Source organism: Ambystoma mexicanum, chromosome 9 (assembly GCF_040938575.1).
Source record: "Ambystoma mexicanum isolate Mex_15411 chromosome 9, UKY_AmexF1_1, whole genome shotgun sequence".
NCBI lineage: Eukaryota > Metazoa > Chordata > Amphibia > Caudata > Ambystomatidae > Ambystoma > Ambystoma mexicanum.
The window spans coordinates 632,095,681-632,115,842 of NC_090931.1; the positions used below are offsets into that span (position 1 = coordinate 632,095,681).

General features: G+C 46.7%; 1 protein-coding gene across 2 annotated transcripts in view; it reads left to right on the plus strand.

Annotated features, from left to right (window-relative positions):
- The window catches only part of BLTP2 (bridge-like lipid transfer protein family member 2), a 1,026,973-nt gene that overhangs the window by 859,441 nt on the left and 147,370 nt on the right, over nt 1–20,162 (plus strand). For both annotated transcript variants that reach the window (XM_069615333.1, XM_069615334.1), the window contains 2 exons: nt 9,614–9,700; nt 9,996–10,106. In XM_069615333.1, the coding sequence (XP_069471434.1) occupies nt 9,614–9,700; nt 9,996–10,106 (198 nt within the window). The remainder of the gene's footprint in view (nt 1–9,613; nt 9,701–9,995; nt 10,107–20,162) is intronic.

Here is a 20,162-nt window from a genome sequence, read left to right on the forward strand (position 1 = left end):
CATGGAAGGATTAAAACTGCCTAGAATCTCTCTTGAGGCTTTGGATTCCCTAGACTCCCCTATTACAGAGGAAGAAGTAATAACTATTAAAATATGAAGCGGGGTAAAACCCCAGTGTTGGACAGGTTTACTGTCCAGTTTTTCAAAATGTTCAGTTCAACCCTGGCCCTGTTTTTGACTGGGGTCTTTACCCGTATCCTTGAAGGAGCTCCTCTCCCAAAATCAATGTTAGAAGCTATAATAGTTGTCACCCACAAGGAGGGAAAGAACCTGAATCAGTGCTCTTCCTACAGACCTGTTTCCCTCCTGAATACGGATGTCAAAATATTTGCAAGGATTCTGGGGAATAGGTTGGATGGTGTTCTTGCCTTCCTAATCCATGGGGACCAAGTTGGGTTCATAAGAGGGAGGCTGGGCTCTGACACTATTAGGGAGAGTTTGGACCTTATTCATCTAGCCCAGGAACATGGGGTCGACACTTGCTTAGTGTCGTTAGATTCGGAGAAAGCCTTGTGGAGTTGCAGTTTATGGGGAAGGTCTTGGAGAGAATTTCTGGCGGTGGGTAACCGCCTTGTATAGTTCCCTGACTGCCAGAATCCAGGTAAATGGTAGCTTGTCAGAAACCTTCCAGTTGTCTCGGGGTACGAGACAGTGGTGCCCATTGTCCCCGCTCCTCTATGCCTTGACCTTTGAGTCCCTGGCAGTTGCCATTCGAAGCAACCCCAGTATCAAAGGAATAGTATGCAGCGATGTTGAATTTAAAATCTCTTTTTTCAGATGATGTAATGGGGTACCTGAGCGATTCAGTCACTCCTGGAAATGCTGGGAACTATGAATAGGTACAAGGTATTTGCGGGATTGAAAATCAATGTCACCAAGTCGAACATCCTGCCAGTTCGATTGAAGGGGTCTTGGATAGCGTATAAGAAGGAGGTCCAAGGGATGAAGGTGGAGGAAGAAGCATTAACATATTTGGGAATCCAGATCTCCAATGATTTAACGAGACTGCGTGCCTTGAATTATGACCCTCTCGTCGAGACCTTGAGAACGAGCCTCAAGAGATGGCCAGAGCTCATCCTCTTTTGGTTAGGTAGGATGACTTCGATGAAGATGAATGTTCTTCCCCGTTTGCTCTTTCTTTTTAGTACGATCCCATCTCCATTACCAGACTGCTTTTTCAGAGAACTTGACTTCTTGATTTTTAGGTTTATTTGGCTGGGGGGAAAGCCAAGAATCAAAAGGGCTATGTTGACTCTCCCAAGGAACAAGGAGGATTTGGAGTCCCTGGTCTCTTTAATTATTGCAGAGCAGACAAGCTCCAAATCCTCTTAGAACACATGAGGGATGATCTCAGCATTTATTGGTCATTCTTAGAGGCCCGGGTAGCGCACCCCAAAAAGGTGCAGGCATGGTTGTGGTCGGTCTCTTGTGACGAAGGTCCCCAACCGGGTGCATTCTCACCCGACACTGGCGGTCCTTGTTAGGGAGAATTTTCATAAATGTGCTAATTCCCTTCACCTTAAAGACCCCCAGATTTTGAGGACTTGATTTCTTTACCTGGAGAGAGTGGGACTCTTTGTCCCACTCTCCCGTGTGTTTTGAAATGTGTTTTACTCTTGTGTTTCTTTTGGTTATGGAGTCTAACCAACTCCATAGGCATCATCTTTTCATTTGTGTCACACAGCACCCTTCGTGCAGTGGCACAGGGAAACCTTTTCAGGCTTTCCCAAGGTTTAAATACCTTCTCTGGGATAAACTACTGTGTCCCAGAGTAAGTGGGAGCCATGTTTTTCAGGATGGCATCTGAGCCCTCTCTGTAAAAACAGGTCCCGGTCTTCTTTTTTCGCCATTTCTTTGTGGAAAGGCCCTTCTAGAGTTTTGCTCTGCGCGCCAAACCTAGTTTGGTTCCTTTTTTTCATTCTCCTTTGGCGGGCTTCAGGAGTGAAGACCGCCTGTGGCGCTCGAGTGTCTGGGGTGGGCAGGTTGTGAGGGAGGTGCCCGAAACTCCCTGTGCTTAGTCTCCTAGGAGACCCAAATGCACTCTGTGGTGATTGACTGGCTGACTGTCCGGCAAGGACAGCCACCCTGCTGGGTGAGTGACAGCTAGGCTGGAATGAATGGGAGAGAACTGAATAAAAGGCAAGTCTCTTGGCTTGGAAGGCAGAGTTGACCACTGGAACGAAAGAACCGAAGACGAGCTTGAAGAGGACGGCTGCTGCAACTCCTGGACCGTTGGTTTGCCCGGTGAAGCCCTGCTGCAGGTCCGAATCACCAAGTTCACCTCGACAGAGAAGCCCCTACAAGGACAACTTCTCCCTTTGAGTTGGTGGGACCAATCAACTCGACAGTAAGCCACCTGGATACCAATCTTGGAGCGGGTTGCCTTTTCCTCAAAGTGCTGCAGGAATCCGGATAACCAGGCAGAGGGACACCAGTTTGTGTGCTTTACTACAGCTACCGGAATTGAAGTTTGCGAAGTGCCAGCTTTTGGACCAGTCCATGTGCAGTGCAGGAGTCCCCCGACTTCCTCCCTCTTGTCCCCACAACTGAGGCACAGGAACAGCGAGATCTGCAGGAACTGCCAGGAACAGAAGTCTCCAGCTGCATCTGTTTCTTCATTTGTAAGGTACTGAGAAATCAGACTTAGAGTACTTACCTTTTGCGGTGAAAGTGCTTGAAACTTTCGCAACTCGCAGGCCTAATCAGCTTGTGACCCAACATAAGATTCTTCTTTTTACAAACTACTTCTGATAACTTTTGCAGAGACTTTACTGTTTACTTACCAGAACCGCTTTATCCTATCCAAGACTTTGTCCATTGACTTTGGCCTAGCCTATTGAATTGAATTGACTCTTCTGGTGAACTCTAAATATTTGCACTGTCTAAGAATAATTGTAACCTTTCATGTTCTAATGATCTTTGCCTTTTTACTCCTCTTGAAAAGTATTCTGAATTAGTATTGAAGTATGTTTGTGTGTGATTATATTGCCTCCTTCTTATGAATGTTTTATACCTGACAGATAAATAAATTAATAAGTATTTATAAAGAAACCTTGAGTGTAAGAGTTTACTTGAACACTTGTGATTGTAGACCTCTGTGTAACATCATTACTGCTCACATTCCCCTCTTGAGATAAGCGTGGCTGCTCAGCTCTGCTACCAAAACTGTGTAGTACAGACCTATACCAAAGGTTGGCTTTGCCGACACCTGTAGTCCTAGTTGTGTGTAGTGGTCCCAAAGGGTACTGCATACAAACTTTGCCTAACCGTCCTTTGGTCGGTTTGGGGGGAATCTGGCTGCACTAAAAAAGTATCCTTGTAGCTCTCGCCTTGCTGGTCACAGGGGCTGGACAGCCTACAGGATGGTCCAGATGCACCTCTGATTGCTTCTGATGGTGGGCTTTAGTGGAGGAGTCTTGACTGGTTGGTCTCAACAGTCAAGGAGTTGAAGCAGCAACAAGTGTCTTCAAGGGTCGCAGCAATGGAGACAAGGCTTCACCGGGACTTGGCTTTTGCAATTCTGACACCCCTCAGCAGCAGCCTGCCAGTTCTTCCTCACTGGCTCCGTTGGCTCCAGTGGTCACTCTGAGGAACAGCTCCAAGACTCCTCTTATCTCAAAATGCTGTGAGGGAACCAGCCAGGATGGGAGGATTGTTGAGGTCTTATTACAAATTTGGCGCCTGCATTCTATAGAGGTGTTTGGAAGACTATAGAGCTAAATGGGGGGGCAATGCTTTTGTATGGGAGTGAGATTTGAGGGTTACCAGACATTTGGTCGAAAACAAATGGTCGACAGGACATTTGGTCGAAAACCAAATGGTCGAATTTTTTTTTTCTTGTCCCCCCTAACCCCTTTTTTCCCTAAACTAAAACCTAAAAAATATATATATAAATTAAAAAAAAATTCAACCATTTGGTTTTCGACCAAATGACTTTCGACGAAATGTCTTTCGACGAAATGTCCAGACACCAGATTTGAGCGTATGCCAATTGGTGGTGGCCCAGAACCAAGTGTTTAAAAAGTTAACAGGCCTCCTACCAGGTGCGCCTAACAGTGCAATTAGTCTGGAATTGAGGGTGCCAAATATAGCCACCTTTGCGAACCATCGGTTTCTGTAGAGGTGTTTGGAAGACTATAGAGCTAGAGGGGCGCGGGGGGGCAATGCTTTTGTATGGGAGTGAGATTTGAGCGTATGCCAATTGGTGGTGGCCCAGAACCAAATGTTTAAAAAGTTAACAGGACTCCTACCAGGTGCGCCTAACAGTGCAATTAGTCTGGAATTGGGGGTGCCAAATATAGCCACCTTTGCGAACCATCGGTTGGGGACGTTCCTTTTAAAGACGCATGTTACCGGTCTAAAAAATCCCAAATTTACAAAATGCTCTGGTCAAGATGCAAAGCTCAGAATTAAAAAGGAAATATATCTGGTATAACTAGGGCTGCATTCTTCTTTGCAGGTGGGGTTATCAAGAAGTGAAGGAATTACTGCCACCAGATTTTAAAAAGAATTAGAAAGGAGCTGTCTCAAAAAGGTGTGAGGGAAATGTATTGGATAAAGGTAGGTACTCCACCGTCACTTAAGCTGTACAAAGGCACCTGGTTGCCTCGATGTTGGAGGAGAAATATGTAAGATCAAATCACCTAACTGCAGGAGAAGCGAGTTGAACCTTAGGCTCAACATGCTCCCACTAATTGCCTCTGGCTAGTAGAAAAAGGGGGCTCTGTCTCTGAATTGTAATTGTGGAATGAAGCCGATGAAGATCTGGAGTTATTTTATGCTAATTTTCAAGAATTATGGCGACCAACAGAAAAGTGGCTGAAACCCCACTTTATGATGGCTGTTAAGATAGATCTCTAAACTCTGGCCTGGTGGACAGATTTTAGGAGGCCACCCTAGTTATAGTTAACAAGGGGGAACTCTGTTAAACCAATCAATCATGGTAGCATGGAGAGTGTTCAAGGCCAAGTCTCGGGAAAGATGAGTGTGGTGGTCAAGGGTCCATAATGAGTCCACACAGTGAGTACACAGTGATTACAATTAGACAGTAAATATAAAAATACTAGATTATAGGCCCAAAAGCACAATAGTAAAATGAATCAAACCGGTAATGTTATCACACAATACTAAACATATACACCATATATATATAGTCACAGTTAGAGCAAAGTGTACAGTTCACCCCCCCAAAAATCTGAAAGGGGAAGGCAAGTAGTTAACAATTGCACCAACAGTCCACAGGAATAGGAACCCTAACCTGAAAAGTCTAACCCTAAGTTGAATGGGGACCTGTGCCCAAAAGTTCACAAGTACTTTTGTAAGCTGGTAAAAAGTTAGGTAAGTGATGATGATTAGTCCAGAAGACTTTCAAAGGAGTTTACTGGTGAGTAAAGTTCTTTTTGTGTGCATCTTTTGAAGGGCTTTTGCAACAAGTATTGCCAAAGCAAAGTAGTCTAAAACAAATCAAAGTTGTTCACAAACTTTATAATGGAGGTTATAGGGACACTGATAAGTATGGCGACTACTCACCATCCGTACTCCAAGACTTGGCAGGTCAAAGGAGGGTCGCTGGAGGTAGGTTTTCCTGCTGTCAGTTCCAGTGGCGGAGGTCCAGGAGTTGCGGGTGCAAGCAATGTTCCGGTCTGATCGAGGAGCTGAGTGCAACCCTTTCTAGTGGGGATATGCAGCATGCACCGATACAGGACTCTTCAAGGCACTCTACCAGACAATGGATGGTCGGTTCCATGATTGTCACCACACATGGCGACAGCAGGTGTCTTAGTCACAGTCAAAGAAAGCCTTCCAGTCCAGGACCCTTTGATGCTGGGATGCTGAAACTTCACTGAAAGGTGACTTATGGGACTAGCTGGAGATTACTGAAGCACCGGGTGAAAACGTGGAACGTCGACCCTTCTGGTTCGGTAGCCTAAAACTGCGTTGGTCAGTCCAGGGATGCTTCTGAAGACTCTGGGCTGCAGGATCGGCAGAAGGCGTTGACACTGGTTGGTCCTACCAGTCCAAAGGGTCGAAACACCAGCGAGGGTCTTCTGAGATCAGTAGCCATACAGTGCTCCGCCGGTACAGCAGCAAGAGATGGTCGCCAGTCCTCTTCAGGATTCGTCCACTGGTCTTCTGTCATCTGCATACCTAAGCACTGCTTTCCCAGGCAAATGCATGGCCATGAAAGGAAATTCCTGACCTGAGAAGGCAGGAAGACTGCCAAAGAGCAAAACGGCCAAAGAACAAGCAAAAAACCTTGTGGCACGGCCATGGTAGGATTCTAGCCACGGTTAGTAGTCAAACCTAGTAAAGGCACGAGAGCCAACTTATACCAAAAATGGTAAAAACTGTATTGCTGTCACCAGTTTGTCTTTTAAGCACATTTAAAAGCAATCAAAAATCCTTAAATTGTAGGTCTAGGGTGATACAAAAGTATGCCCATTGCTCTTCAATGAAAGATGCTTTGTGAAATATGAAAAAGTTCCCCAAACAGATAAAGTCAAAAGACAAAAGGGAAACATAGTTTCCCCATAACAAATGAGCAAACATCCTGTGAAGTGAATTGTTCCTACATTACAGACAAATCCGGTTTGTCCTTTCACCAGTCTGTCGTTATCAGTTGCCCATTGAGTCAGTTTTCCCCGGAGTAAGGATGCAAACAGCTTACCCAGCGGATCTAATAATGCTATGGATCTGTAGTTTTCTGGCTTTTTCCAGTCGCCTAGTTTGAAGATTGGGATGATTGTTGCAGTTTTCCAGCTGTTCGGAATTTGTTGGGTGTGCTTGATCAGTGTGAGCTGAACAAATAGTACCGCCCATTCTTGAGGGGCGAGTTTTAGGTCGCTATTGGAAAGACCATCCGGTCCAGGAGCTCTTCTCTTGGTGTTTTTAAGGCCTTGATTGTGTTTTCGAATGTCGTCTTTTTCCCATTTAAGGTCCCATGGTTTGGCTAAATTTGGTGTCTCTGGTATTGTACAGTCGGTCCTTTTCTTGTACATATTTGTGGAGAACTGTACCCAAGCCTGTTCTTCGACTTCAAGTCAGTAGCGCCCAAAGTTGTCTTGTGTTTTTTTTATTTAGGGCTGCGAGAATTGCTTCTGCATCTGATGGATATAGTAGTGCTTTGGATTGTTTGATCCAGTTCTTGTATTTTTGTTTTTCTTGTTTAATTTCTTGATTCGAAGTTGATGTGTTCTGTTTTTTTAGAATACGTAGGGGTTTTTATAAGATTTTTTTCATCTGGTTAATCTCATGATAAAAGTGGTGTTTGTGAAGTTTGTCTGGTTTCGCCTTTTTTGTGTTTTTTTGTTGGTATGTTTGTAATATCCATTCATAGTTTAGTTTGTCATTGTCAGGTTTCTCCATGTATTTGAACTTATTTAAGAGGGCAGCAATCTGATGTTGTTTGATGCAAAGTTTTTTTCTGCCGTTCGTGAGTTCTAGTTCAGGGAGGATCAGTCTCTCCGTCCGAACGCGTGCGTTCATCCAGGTAACTGCTATTAGATGAGGATCGCTGTTTTCTTACGAGTAGTTGGTTGCCGTTAACAACGATTGGGATATTCCCTCTGAGATAAAGATGTAGTCTATAATCGCTCTTGAATTTGCGCGTGACCATGTTGGTAGTACTTGTCCTTGGTCATCCTGCGGTTTCCCTGTCCGTGTTAGTTGGCGAATTGCTATTTCTTTTATCCATTTCTTTGCTCTTGGAGCTAGGTTGGTCGGGTCTTTTGATGTTCCATTTGCGTCGAATAAGTGAATGTTAAAATCTCCCGCAATTATAAGTTCGCTGTTAGTATGGTTTCTTGACGGTGTCAATTTCGTTACATATTGAGTCTATGAAGTGATTGTCATTCATAGCAGTGGGATTCCAGTAAATATTCAAGATTCCTAGATGTTTCTGTGAGATATCCTGTTGGTTCATCTCTGGTTGTTTCATCAGTAGAATGACGTATTGGGCCCAGGGATGGAGATTCTTCTTTGATAGTATTGACCAATTGCTATCAATTTTGGTTAGTATTAGCATTCCTGAGGCTGGTCTGCTCTGCCCTGATGTGATTGGATTGCTGGGTTTGTATGTGTAATGTAGCCTTCACATGTTACTTCTGAAGTCAGCCATGTCTCTTGGAGACATATTATGTCCAGTTTTTTGAGTTCGGTGGAGCCGTCTACAAGGAGGTGCATTGAGGCAATTTAAAAACACAAGGCTTGTGAGCTATCCTACATGCCTTTGTTTTGTGCTCTTTATCAAAGGTATTCAGAAAAGGCATTGACCAATAAAATCAGCAAATATGAAATCTAAAGTCGAGTCAGCATGTATGCTGTCAACATAAAGTAGCGCTTAAACAGACTTATCAACAGAAAAAACAAAATGCATCTTTTGCCACTGAATTACGTCTGTTTAAGCCCCAGATAGCTGTAAAGAGGAATGAGACAAGGAAATACATTCTCATATTGAGTTTAGCAATGTGGTAAAGAAGTGGCAGTAATTCTGTTACTGCCCCTTTTTTGGCAGTAATGGAATTACTGCCACTTTTACTGCACTACCGATTTAGCCTTGAAGTAGTGAATTTATCAGCAAGATGCTGAAGGTGAATTCTCATTCTCCATCTCATGGCCCAGAATCGGCAGATTTACTGCAGTGGAATTGCCTACCATGCCACCATTCATAATCCTGCATTCAATTCACAGGACTGAGTGGCAGTAATGGCAAACGTGTTTGTTTGGTGGTAATTCCACAATAAAATCACAAAATGACTGCCAAACTATGCAAGCTACAGGGCCCTGTTATCAGTTACGAGTTAATTCAGTGATTTGTACTGTGGTATTACCACCAAAGTAGTTTACCGTTATTTCCACTTGGCCCTCATGTTTACAGCAGATATTTTAGGGGTAGCAACGCATTGTTCGTCTCAATGGGTCTTTAGCAGATTTACCATGAGTAGTTATTCGGCCTCAGTAAATCCACTTATTTTAGCATTGAAGTTGTAGAGCAGCTTGCAGGAGATATATACACCACTTCAAGAACAATATAGGTAATTCCTTTACCACCCAAAAAAGTGGTGGTAACGGAATTACTGCCACTGTTTTACTGCACCACTGAATTCTTAATGAGGCCCATAGTCTTTTGCTTTAGTGTGAAAAGAAAAAGAAGCAAAAAGGAAGATGATGTATTCTGGTGCATAGACATGCATGTCTTTGATTAAAGCATGGAGAAACCAATACAATTGCCTCTCACAGGTAACAGGCATTGATAAAGTCAACACACTTGGCTTTTCTGTAGGCATGGGATCCTCATTTTTCAGGCACTGCCATAGTAGAACTACCTGGCCATCAGATGGTAAAAGCTGGCAAATGGTGCTAGAACCTGTGCATATTATTGCATTGTTTGGTAAATGCATATCGAATGTCTATGCAAAAGCCAAAACGGTTGGCTTTGCCAATACTTGTATTAATGGCTTTGTTTGTCTTTCTAACATGGTGCTCTGTGGGAAAGGTGAAGTTGTGCTTAACGTGATGTCATTGTTTTTTCGTTTATTCAGAAATTGATGAAGCTATTGATGCAAGATAGTTGCTTTTCAAATGGTTTGTGACCTGTTGTGTCCTTTTGTTGCAGGTAAATAAGTCGGATGATACAGCAGAACATCTTCTGGAGCTTGGCTGGTTCACAATGAATAATCTCCTTCCTAATGCGGTCTACAAGGCGAGTGAACAAAGTGCAAGGACATCTGCTAGCTCAGGGCTGTAGATGAAAGCAGAAGACAGCTTATGTTCCAAAGAATGTGCTCTACAAAGAAGAGTAAAACTTCATCAAAAGTACCAAATAGAGTGTGGAGTCCCTCTGATCTGTGACTGGCAAGGGAGAAGAGTTAATGTTGGAAAAAAGAGTGATATCTTCTGCTCTATGACGGGAGAGGGCTAGGGGCATACTCAAATAAAAAATTACCTGTTCTGCAATGAATCGATGTAATTTATAATTGTGCCTTTATTTCCTTTAGGTCGTGCTGCGGCCTCAGAGTCCGGGTCAGTCTGGGCGTCAGTTGGCGCTTCGAATCTTCAGCAAAGTTCGCCCCCCTGTTGGTGGGATTTCCGTTAAGGAACATCTTGAGGTGAGACAAGAATCTCAGCACGACCTATACAATAAGACGTGTCTCTGCTCATGTTCACTAACTTTTTTCTCCATCCTTTTGGAAGACGTATACATCTTAGACAGTGATCTGAGTCAATAAGGTAGAAAGTCCAATTTTTACATCACTTTGCAAGTTAATTTTGTCTTTGTTCTCTCTGATACTCCGACCATTATTCCCCATTGACCTCCATCCAGACCTCACTGGGGGTGTTACTCTTGTGTATGAGTCACTGTGGGGGGACATATATGGAAACCAGGGGGGTTCTGCTACCAAGGCCCCTCTAGATTCCCTGGGTAAGTTACCTTTCCCAGAAAGTTGTTTTCGTTCTGTCTGGTGGTGCACTGTATTTTTAAAAAGTAGATGCATGTTTAATAGCCAATTTGAGAGAAAATGTGTGTAGAGGTGCACTCAGCTAAGGTAATAGGGTTCCTGATATATCTAAAAATTGCTAAATATTTTAGACTATTTAAGGTTCTCCCAGTTGGATCTTGGTTACAAGATCATACAAAACAATATAGGGAAGATGCCCAGAGAACATCGGAAGACAAAACCAGGGCACACTGGGGCAAACTAATGGAAGACTAATTCAGAATGAGTAGAACAGTTTTGGTTAAAAAGGTATCCCAGTTTACTGTTACAAATAATTCATAGAGAGGTAATAATCTTACAAGTCAATAATAAGTAAAAAAGATAATGAAGATTTTTTGTACAACATTTGTGAATAACTGAATGTTTTTCACTGTCAAAACAAAATAAGAATTTTGTTCACACGAATAAGACACATTTTAGCTAGCCACCAGGTAGGTATGTCCCTTTGTGGCCAGTTGTCTAAATACTTTACATACAAGTATAGAAAAACATGTTATGAAGCATCAACAAAAAAATAAAATCTTTGGTTCAGATATCAAGCTGAGGTGGAGTTCTTGACTTGGGAGAGATACTGTGTCTCTGCGAGTTGCCTCCTATCTATTTACGATGCGTGTCGGGGAAGAGGAGCCCTTCGTCAGGTAAACAGTATCTGTAATTGCGTGTTTGACCTACAAGTGAAGGTTAATATAGGGTAAGTATGATTAAATAGTTCAATTCTGAAACAGCATTTGATAATAAACATTAGTGTCCTGTGTTCACGGATAACTAACCTTTGATATTTTTCTACCGTGTTTTAAACTTTTTACTCATGTACATTTGCATTTTCCACAAATGGCTACTCATTTTGGCTAGAACGCTAAGGTGGCCGTGCCAAAACATTTTTGTCTGTACTTTGGCCATTTTGTTCTTTGGCCTTCTTTCTGCCTCCTGTGGTTTGGAATACTCATATATGGCAAGCCCTTTCGAGGGGATTGGGTCCTCCGACGTATTCCATATCTATGGCATGTAATCACCACAGCTGTGCTGCTTCGGAAACTTTTTTCGGCGTCTGCGTCCTGCGTCGATGACGTTGATGCGCCGTCGTCGAGGGCCACGTCCGACGTCATCCGATGTGATAAGTAGGACGCACGACGCCCGTAGCCTCATTTCCGTTTTTTCCGCGAACGTGTTGCTTCGTGATTCTCGGTTCACGCCTCGACTCTTTAGAGTTCTGTTCTTCTAACGGTTCTTCGAACCTGTTCGTTTTGTGAAAATCCTTTGTGTGAAGATGTCTTCTACTTCGTCTTCGACCCCGCGTCCGGGTTTCAAGAAGTGCGGGGAGTGTGGGTCCAAGATGTCGGTGACGGACTCGCACGACGCCTGCCTCTGGTGCCTCGGGGAGGCCCACGACACGGATGACTGTATCGACTGCCAGTCGCTCACGTCCAAAGCCTTACGCGAACGTAAGAAGAAGTTGTCGGTAGCTCGGGTGTCCAAGCCCAGGAAGTCGAAGTCTGCGGGGCTTTCGACGGATGATTCCAGGGGTGACTCTCCGCGTCATCGTCGGAAGTCTCGTGGGTCTCCTTCTAGGAGTCAGTCTCGCCACTCCTCAGCCTCTTCGAGGCATTCTCGGAAGCGCCGACACCGGTCGTCTCCCAGGTCCTCTTCGGAGGACTCTGCCCGGCACGTCGCTTACCCCACCAGCCGTGCGACGCCGGAGGACTCTGCCCGGCACGTCGCTTACCCCACCAGCCGTGCGACGCCGGAGGAATGGGCTTCCTTCGGGAAGAAAATGCTGGCGATTCTTGAGTCGCAGGGTACTAAGCCGTCCGCGCCCCCGAGTGGGGTCGGTCGTGAGAGGTCGAGAGACACAGCTCGCAAGAGTGGTCGGCACGAGTCACGGGAGAGGCCCCGTTCGGACAAGGAGACTCGTTCTCGACGTACCCGTTCCAGGTCCCGGTCCTCGACACGTTCGAGACCGTGTGCACCTGTGAGGTCTTCGAGGAAGACATCGACGTCTGCCTTCTTTTCGCCACCTGGACTATATTTCAGAGGCGGATGAGGATTCTGATGGCCTGGTTCCTAGTCAGGTTCCAGTTGAAATTGTCTCGGGCCATAGTCAGTTTGACGATTTGAGACAGTCACTGCATGATGCCAGTGGACTGGACACCTCTCCGGAGGTGGAGTTTTGTAGGCCTGAGCCTGGCTCTCATGCCGATTCCTCGTACCGGCGCCTTATGGCTAGGGTTTCTGAGTACTTGGGATGGTCTGCTCCCCCAGGGGAGTTTGTGCAGGATGATCTGACGGACATCCTTGATGTTGGTCCCCCAACTGATCCGGTACTGCCGTTCCATATCGCTTTACAGAGAAGGGTGGCGGCGGCTTGGACTGCTCCGGAGAGTCTCCCGGCGGTGGGCAGATCCTTGTCGCGAAAATACCGTCCAGCCAGTAGCGACCCCTGCTACTTGACCAGGCACCCCACTCCGGAGAGTTTGGTGGTGCAGGCGGCCACGGCCCCGGCAAAGCAGGCGTCGTACCCTACCATCCCTCCTGATAGGGACGACAAACGTTTTGATGGCTGGGCGAAGAAAGTGTTTTCTTCTGGTGGTATGGCGCTTCAGGCGGCCAACTCCATTTGTGCCTTGTCTCGTTTCACACACACTCTGTGGAACTGTGTTGCGTTAGCGGCTGAACATATTCCTGAAGGGGACGAACTGGATGGTTTCCTTGCTATGGTCCAGGATGGTAAGGACGCCATGTGTGAGTCCGTTCAGTCGGGTTTGGACTTAGCTGAATGTGTCAGTAGGTCCATGGCGGCGAGCACCGTGATACACAGGTTTGCGTGGTTGCGGAAGTCGGGGTTTGCTCCTGATGTGCAGTCTCGGCTCCTCAACATGCCCTTTGACGGTGAACACCTTTTTGGCAGCAAGGCTGACGAGAGCCTTGAGAGGTTGCAGACCTCGAAAGCTGCAGCGAAGTCGTTGGGCGCTGCAGTTCGCCAACCTCTGCCTTTTTGTCCTAGGGGACAGCAGTGGAGGGGTGGTTCCTTTCGCTATTACTCGTCCTTCAGTAAAGCGAGAGGAGCTGGCAGTCAAAGAGGCCAACGCAGGGGTACCAGAGGTGGACGACAGGGTACCTGTGGTGCCAAGGCCGCTCGGGCAGTTGCCTCTTTGCCCTCAGGTAACGCCGCAGCCGCTCCCATTCAGTCATGAGGCCATGTCCCATGGTTCGCCGGTTGGGAGAAGGCTGGCGCAGCATCTTGTAGAGTGGCAAGCCATTACTTCAGATGTGTGGGTTCTGGAGATCATAACCCACGGCTACTGTCTTCCCTTTCGGCACAGGCCTCGCGACAATCCACCGGGGAACCTCTCTTTGCAGAGTCCGGATCCGCTCCTTGCGCAGGAACTTCAAGCCCTGCTGGAGAAAGGCGCCATAGAACTGGTGCCTGTAGCGGAGAGGAACAAGGGATGGTATTCCCCTTATTTTTTGATTTCGAAGAAAGATGGGGGATTGAGACCCATCATGGACTTGCGCGGTTTGAACAAACTCCTCAGGAAGGACAAGTTCAAGATGGTTACTCTCTCTCAAGTCCTCCAGGCCCTTCAGCTTCAGGACTGGTTGGTGTCACTCGACCTCAAGGATGCTTACTTCCATGTGCCGATCCATCCCAAGCACAAGAAGTACCTGAGGTTCGCGGTTGGCGACTCGCACTTTCAGTTTCAGGTCCTGCCGTTCGGATTGACCTCCGCCCCGAGGGTTTACACCAAGCTCATGGTGGTGGTAGCAGCGCATCTCAGGCAAGGGGGGATTCACGTCTACCCCTACCTGGACGATTGGTTGATCAGGGGGAGCTCTCCCGAGCAAGTCCTGGATCATCTGTCCGTCACCTGCCACTCCCTTCACAGGCTGGGCTTCTCCCTCAATTTAAAGAAGTCCCATTTGACGCCAACACAGCGGCTCCAGTAAATCGGAGCAGTGCTCGACACTACCCTGGGGCAGTGTTTTCCTCCCCAGGTGAGGGCTCTTCACATTCAGCAGATGGTGCACAAGTTTCAGCATGCCCAGACGCTCCCAGCGTTCGAGTTCTTGAGGTTGCTCGGCCTCATAGCATCCTGCATTCTTCTGGTGCCAGAGGCTCGCCTGCGGATGAGATCTTTGCAGTGGGCGCTCAAGACGCAGTCCTCCGGCAGGATGTCGGACCCGGTTCACGTGCCGCCCTCGGTCGCCCGGGACCTTCTGTGGTGGGCCGTCGAAGGCAACTTGATGAAGGGGGCTCCATTTTGGCTTCCCTGGCCGGAGGTGACGATCGTGACGGATGCATCCCTCACGGGTTGGGGAGCTCATGCCAACAGGCTGACAGTCAGCGGTCGTTGGTCTCCGTCGGAGTCCAGACTCCATATCAATCTGTTGGAGCTGAGGGCCGTCAGGCTAGCCCTGAAGGCTTTTCTGCCGACTGTGCGGGGAAAGAGTGTCCTGATCCTGACGGACAACACAGTGGCCATGCACTACCTCAACAAAAAGGGGGGGGCAGGGTCACTTCCTCTGTGCAGGAAGCGATGCAGTTCGAGTTCTGGGCCATCCAGCAGGAAGTTTCGATCTCGGCAGTTCATCTGGCCGGAGACGAAAACGTGACGGCGGATGCTCTGAGCAGGCAGAGCATGATCTCTCACGAGTGGGAGTTGGCTCAGGAGATTCTCCTGGAGATCTTCGCCCTTTGGGGGACCCCTCAAGTGGATCTCTTCGCCTCCAGTGTCAACCGGAAGTGCGAAAGGTTTTGCTTGCGGGAATTTCCTCCAAAAGGAGCCTTAGGAGACGCGTTCGTGGTGGAGTGGTCATTCCCGCTGCTGTACGCCTTTCCTCCAGTCCCCGTCATCCCGCAAGTGCTGCGGAGGTTACAGAAGTTCGGTTCCCGGATGATCCTCATTGCTCCGGCGTGGGCTCGGAGGACGTGGTACCCGGACCTTCTCGACTTGTCCATCTGCCCTCCGCGTCGTCTTCCCTACCGAGACGATCTGCTCTCACGGGAGGGGGGTCAGGTTCTCCATCCAGAGGTCAGATCCCTCAACCTTCACGCTTGGCTTCTGAAAGGTTGAGGTATAGGGATTGGGACCTCCCTGAAGACGTGATGGAGGTGTTGCTTTCGGCCCGAAGGCCAGCAACAAAGTCTCTGTACCGTTGGTGTAAGTTCTGCGACTGGTGCAGAGTTCAGAATGTGGATCCTTTTGCATGTGACATCCCCATAGTTCTGTCCTTTTTACTTTCTTTGGCCCACAGGGGCTTGCAAGTGGGTACCATTAAAGGTTACCTGGCGGCGCTGTCCATCTTTAAGCGCTCGTCTGAAGAGTGTTCTTACTTTAAAATCCCTTTAATTTCACAGTTTCTGAAAGGGCTCACTAATGTGTTCCCTCCGTCACCTTTCCTGGTGCCCGGTTGGGATTTAAACCTTGTTCTTAAGTTTCTTATGGGTGCTCCGTTTGAGCCTTTACATTCTTGCCCTTTGAGGTTGTTGACTCTGAAAACTGTGTTTTTAGTTGCGGTTACTTCTGCTCGCAGAGTGAGTGAGTTACAGGCACTTTCAGTTAAGCCACCCTTCACTGTATTTCACAAGGACAGGGTTGTCCTTAGAGTTCGTCCTTCTTTTCTTCCGAAGGTAGTGACGGAATTTCATTTGGCCCAGAAGGTTGTTCTTCCGGCATTCTATCCTCCTCCGCATCCTGGTAAGGAAGAGGAGAGGCTCCATAGGCTTGATCCTAGGAGAGCTTTAAGCTTTTATGTTTCACGCATGTCCCGGGTCAGAGTGGACGATCAACTCTTTATTGGTTACGCTGGAAAGCGTTTGGGGCAAGCTGTGACGAAACAGACTTTGTCTCGCTGGATTATTTTGGCCATCTCGGAGTGCTACCGCTTGGCGGGTAAGGACCCACCGGCTGGCTTGCGGGCCCATTCTACCAGGGGTATGGCTGCGTCTACTGCCCTGCAGAGGGGTGTTCCTATTCGCAACATCTGTGATGCAGCCACCTGGGCTTCAGTACATACATTTGTACGTCACTATTCTTCGATTCCATCCGAGCACAGGATCTGGCCTTTGGCAAGGCGGTCCTTTGCTCTGCTATTTGATTGGCTATTCTAAATTTTGATTCTAAATTCTTTCCCTCCTCCTTACTCTGGTACTGCTTTGGGAGTCTGTCATAGATATGGAATACGTCGGAGGACCCAATCCCCTCGAAGAACAAGTTACTTTCTTACCTGGTAACGTTCTTTCGATGGGATGGTCCGACGACGTATTCCATATCCCTCCCGCCCTGCCTTCCCCGCTGCAGAATTTCTTTTGCAATTGCAGCTTACGTTCCGCAAGGCTTTGTGTCTGACTGGCAGTTGACTAGTGTCACACGTTCTGGGGGAAAAAACTACAACTGAGGCTACGGGCGTCGTGCGTCCTACTTATCACATCGGATGACGTCTGACGTCGGAGGAGGCCCTCGACGACGGCGCATCGACGTCATCGACGCAGGACGCCGAAAAAAGTTTCCGAAACAGCACAGCTGTGGTGATTACATGTCATAGATATGGAATACGTCGTCGGACCATCCCATCGAAAGAACGTTACCAGGTAAGAAAGTAACTTGTTCTTCTCAGGCAAAGCTGCTGCTTTTCCAGGCAAAGAGGCAAATTGTGTGTGGGGGCCCACGTGTGGGAGGGGGGTGGTCTGTTCCCTGTCCTTTATGAAAAAGAGCAGCATGCTGATGACACGACGACCAGCACCAGTGATGACCCAATGAGCCCCTGCTCTTCTGTCCTGATCAAAAGAAGACCCCCATTGGTGCTTTGACCCCTGATTGGTGGGAACAACCAGTCTCAATCCCTGCTCGAGGATCCGTGCCTTCTCAGGCTTCGGAGGTGTCCGTGGACCAACCGGTGAACTGACCAGCATTCTCCTGGTCTACCTCACTGCAGCTATCACCATTCCAAGTGCATCCTTGGAAGTTGAAGGATCTTCAACATGTACAAGAAACCTGCTCCTGTATTTTCAGCCTTCTTGCATCAACGGAAGGCGTGCAGGACCTGCTCCTTTCTTTGTCCCTGCAAGATAGCTGTTGCTGCCTGATCGTGGTGACTCCAGTTGCAATTGTCATCTTCACATCCAAGAGGTATACTGAGGTTGCTTACTCCTCAGAAATCTTCATCTTTTCTATATTTGTGTGTTCAGCTGGATAGTGCCTGGAACTGATGCCTAAGCACTACGAACGACCTAAACAAAATCTCATGTCCTATAGTAACCTTTGCACCCACGACCCCGAATCCTATCTAGACTGGACCAAGCACAGAAGAATGTGCCCCAACGGATCCATAACCTCAGCAGTGGTCTCTGGAGAAATCAGAGTCAACAGGGTAAGTTAACATGCCTGTTTCTTTTCCCCCTGTTCTCCACAGGGTTACAAGGGCATAAAGTCCTGTCCCTAAATCACATTTTTATGACTTTGGTCAGTGGAGGCCAGGTAAAGAATCGCTTCCTAATGTCAGGCGAAGTACTTACCATCTTACTATGGTGACGGCATGTTTGGAAGAGAAATGGTCTGTCCCTGTAAAGCAAAACAAAGAGGTGATGGCTGGAAGACTTGGAATGAATCTTAAACCTCTGGCAATTGCTATGGGCAACCCATTGTTCTTTGCCTGCCAAGCCATTACAGAAAGGGGAAGAACCTAATGCAAATCAGTCCTGGTCCCACCCTGAAAGGGGCAGTCCAGCCCAAGCTACTGGGTCACATCCCGCATCCCCAGGCGCCTTGTTGGGGTCATCAGTGAGGAGTAGAGTTGCGACACGTTTTCCTTGGCTCCTTGCAGGAGTTAAGGCAGGGCAGAGGAAACCTGAGATGGCGGTGGCCATGATGAAAAAGACTAGACCACTGAATGAGGTTCCTCAGGAAACGGCACAACCTCCAACGGGGACATATGAGGCTCCAGGCCACACAGGAATGTGACAGTATGCGCCCTCTGTCGGATTTCCAGGGGTGGAGGCAATGGAACAGATGAAGAAGACGGTGGGCATAAATATGCGAGGCAGGTCCCCATGTATGATCTTAAGATGCGTAACCCTTTCAGTCAACCAAATACTGAAGAGTTCACAGATGAAAACAGGAATCACAAATGCCAGCAACTTTGTATTACGGACCACCACCATCCATCAACAGCAGAGGAGCAGCAGCAGGATGACGATGAGGGAAACGATCAAGTAAACACTTCCACAGAAGAGAAGAGAAGAATGGAAAACAGGATGAATTTGCCTCCAAGAATCGGGTAAGGCCAGGCTTACTATACTTTTACTTTATTCGGAAATTCATCCATAAAAGTTCCAAAAACATAAAAACATACAAATACATTAAAGCATAGCTGCACTTGTTATATACAGGTTAAAATAGTCGACCAGCTACAATAAAGTACATTTATTTAAAATCATTGTGTCCGTTTCAAAGGTATCCTCTTCTCCTCCGTGCTCTGCCCAAGAATGTTGAAACTGCAAAACAACGTATGGCGACCTTACACTTTTGCGTAGGTGTTTTGCCTTCAACAATGATGGCATACCTCTATTGAGCAGCCAAGGTCTCAAATTCATTTGTCTTAAATCATCATACTGAGGGCATATAAAGAGGGAAGTGCTGAAGTGTTTCCTTCGTAGAAGGACAAGCGGCACATTGAGGTAAGGTTGTTATTCCATTTTGCTTGCACGGTTGCTAATGGAAGATTTCCCAACTGCATTCTCATTATTAAGGATCACTTTAAGGGATTATCTTCCAAGTGTAGATCCTCCTCCATCATAAAGGAGTCCTTGCATGTTAAATACTCGTACCCCATGGATAAATTCAGACATTTAGTTATTTATTCACCCCCTTACACTGACCAAAAGCCTCTAAGACCATCGTTTTGTGGGAAGCATTAATAGTTTCTGGTTAGGACCAGAGCTCGCCTAGGTCCAGACTGAACAACAATTCTTTTATATGATGAAACCACGTAATCAAATTAACATCTTTGTGAGCCAATACGTCTTTTACAGCTTTACAGAATTTTGCATGGAATTTTCCTGACTAAATCCGAACTCAAAATAGGAGAGGCTTAAGAGCAATTACATCTGAAATGCACAAGAGGCTGAGTTCCATGTGATGCGTAATATTTGGAGAGCAGACTTCAAATGCATTAACCTTTTAGAAGAATTATTCTCATTCACTGTCAAGGTGTTTGTATTAGAGGAACCCCACAATTCGACTCCATATAGAGCAGCTGGGCTCTGTAGATCTCAACAGCTGGAAACACTACATTAAATTTTGCTCTACCTGCAAAGGCTACAATGCTATTACCATCATCATCAAACATACTTTTATTCGGTATATAACCGTCAAGTTCCATAAAAAAACCAATTAATACATGTAGAAAGAAGGCCCAAGAACATATGACTATATATTACAAAATATCCGATGCAGCTTAGTAAATTATTCCATTAACCTTTTAGAAGAATTATTCTCATTCACTGTCAAGGTATTTGTATTAGAGGAACCCCACAATTCGACTCCATATAGAGCAGCTGGGCTGTGGAGATCTCAACAGCTGGAAACACTACATTACATTTTGCTCTACCTGCAAAGGCTACAATGCTATTACCATCATCATCATCATCAAACATATTTTATTTGGTTT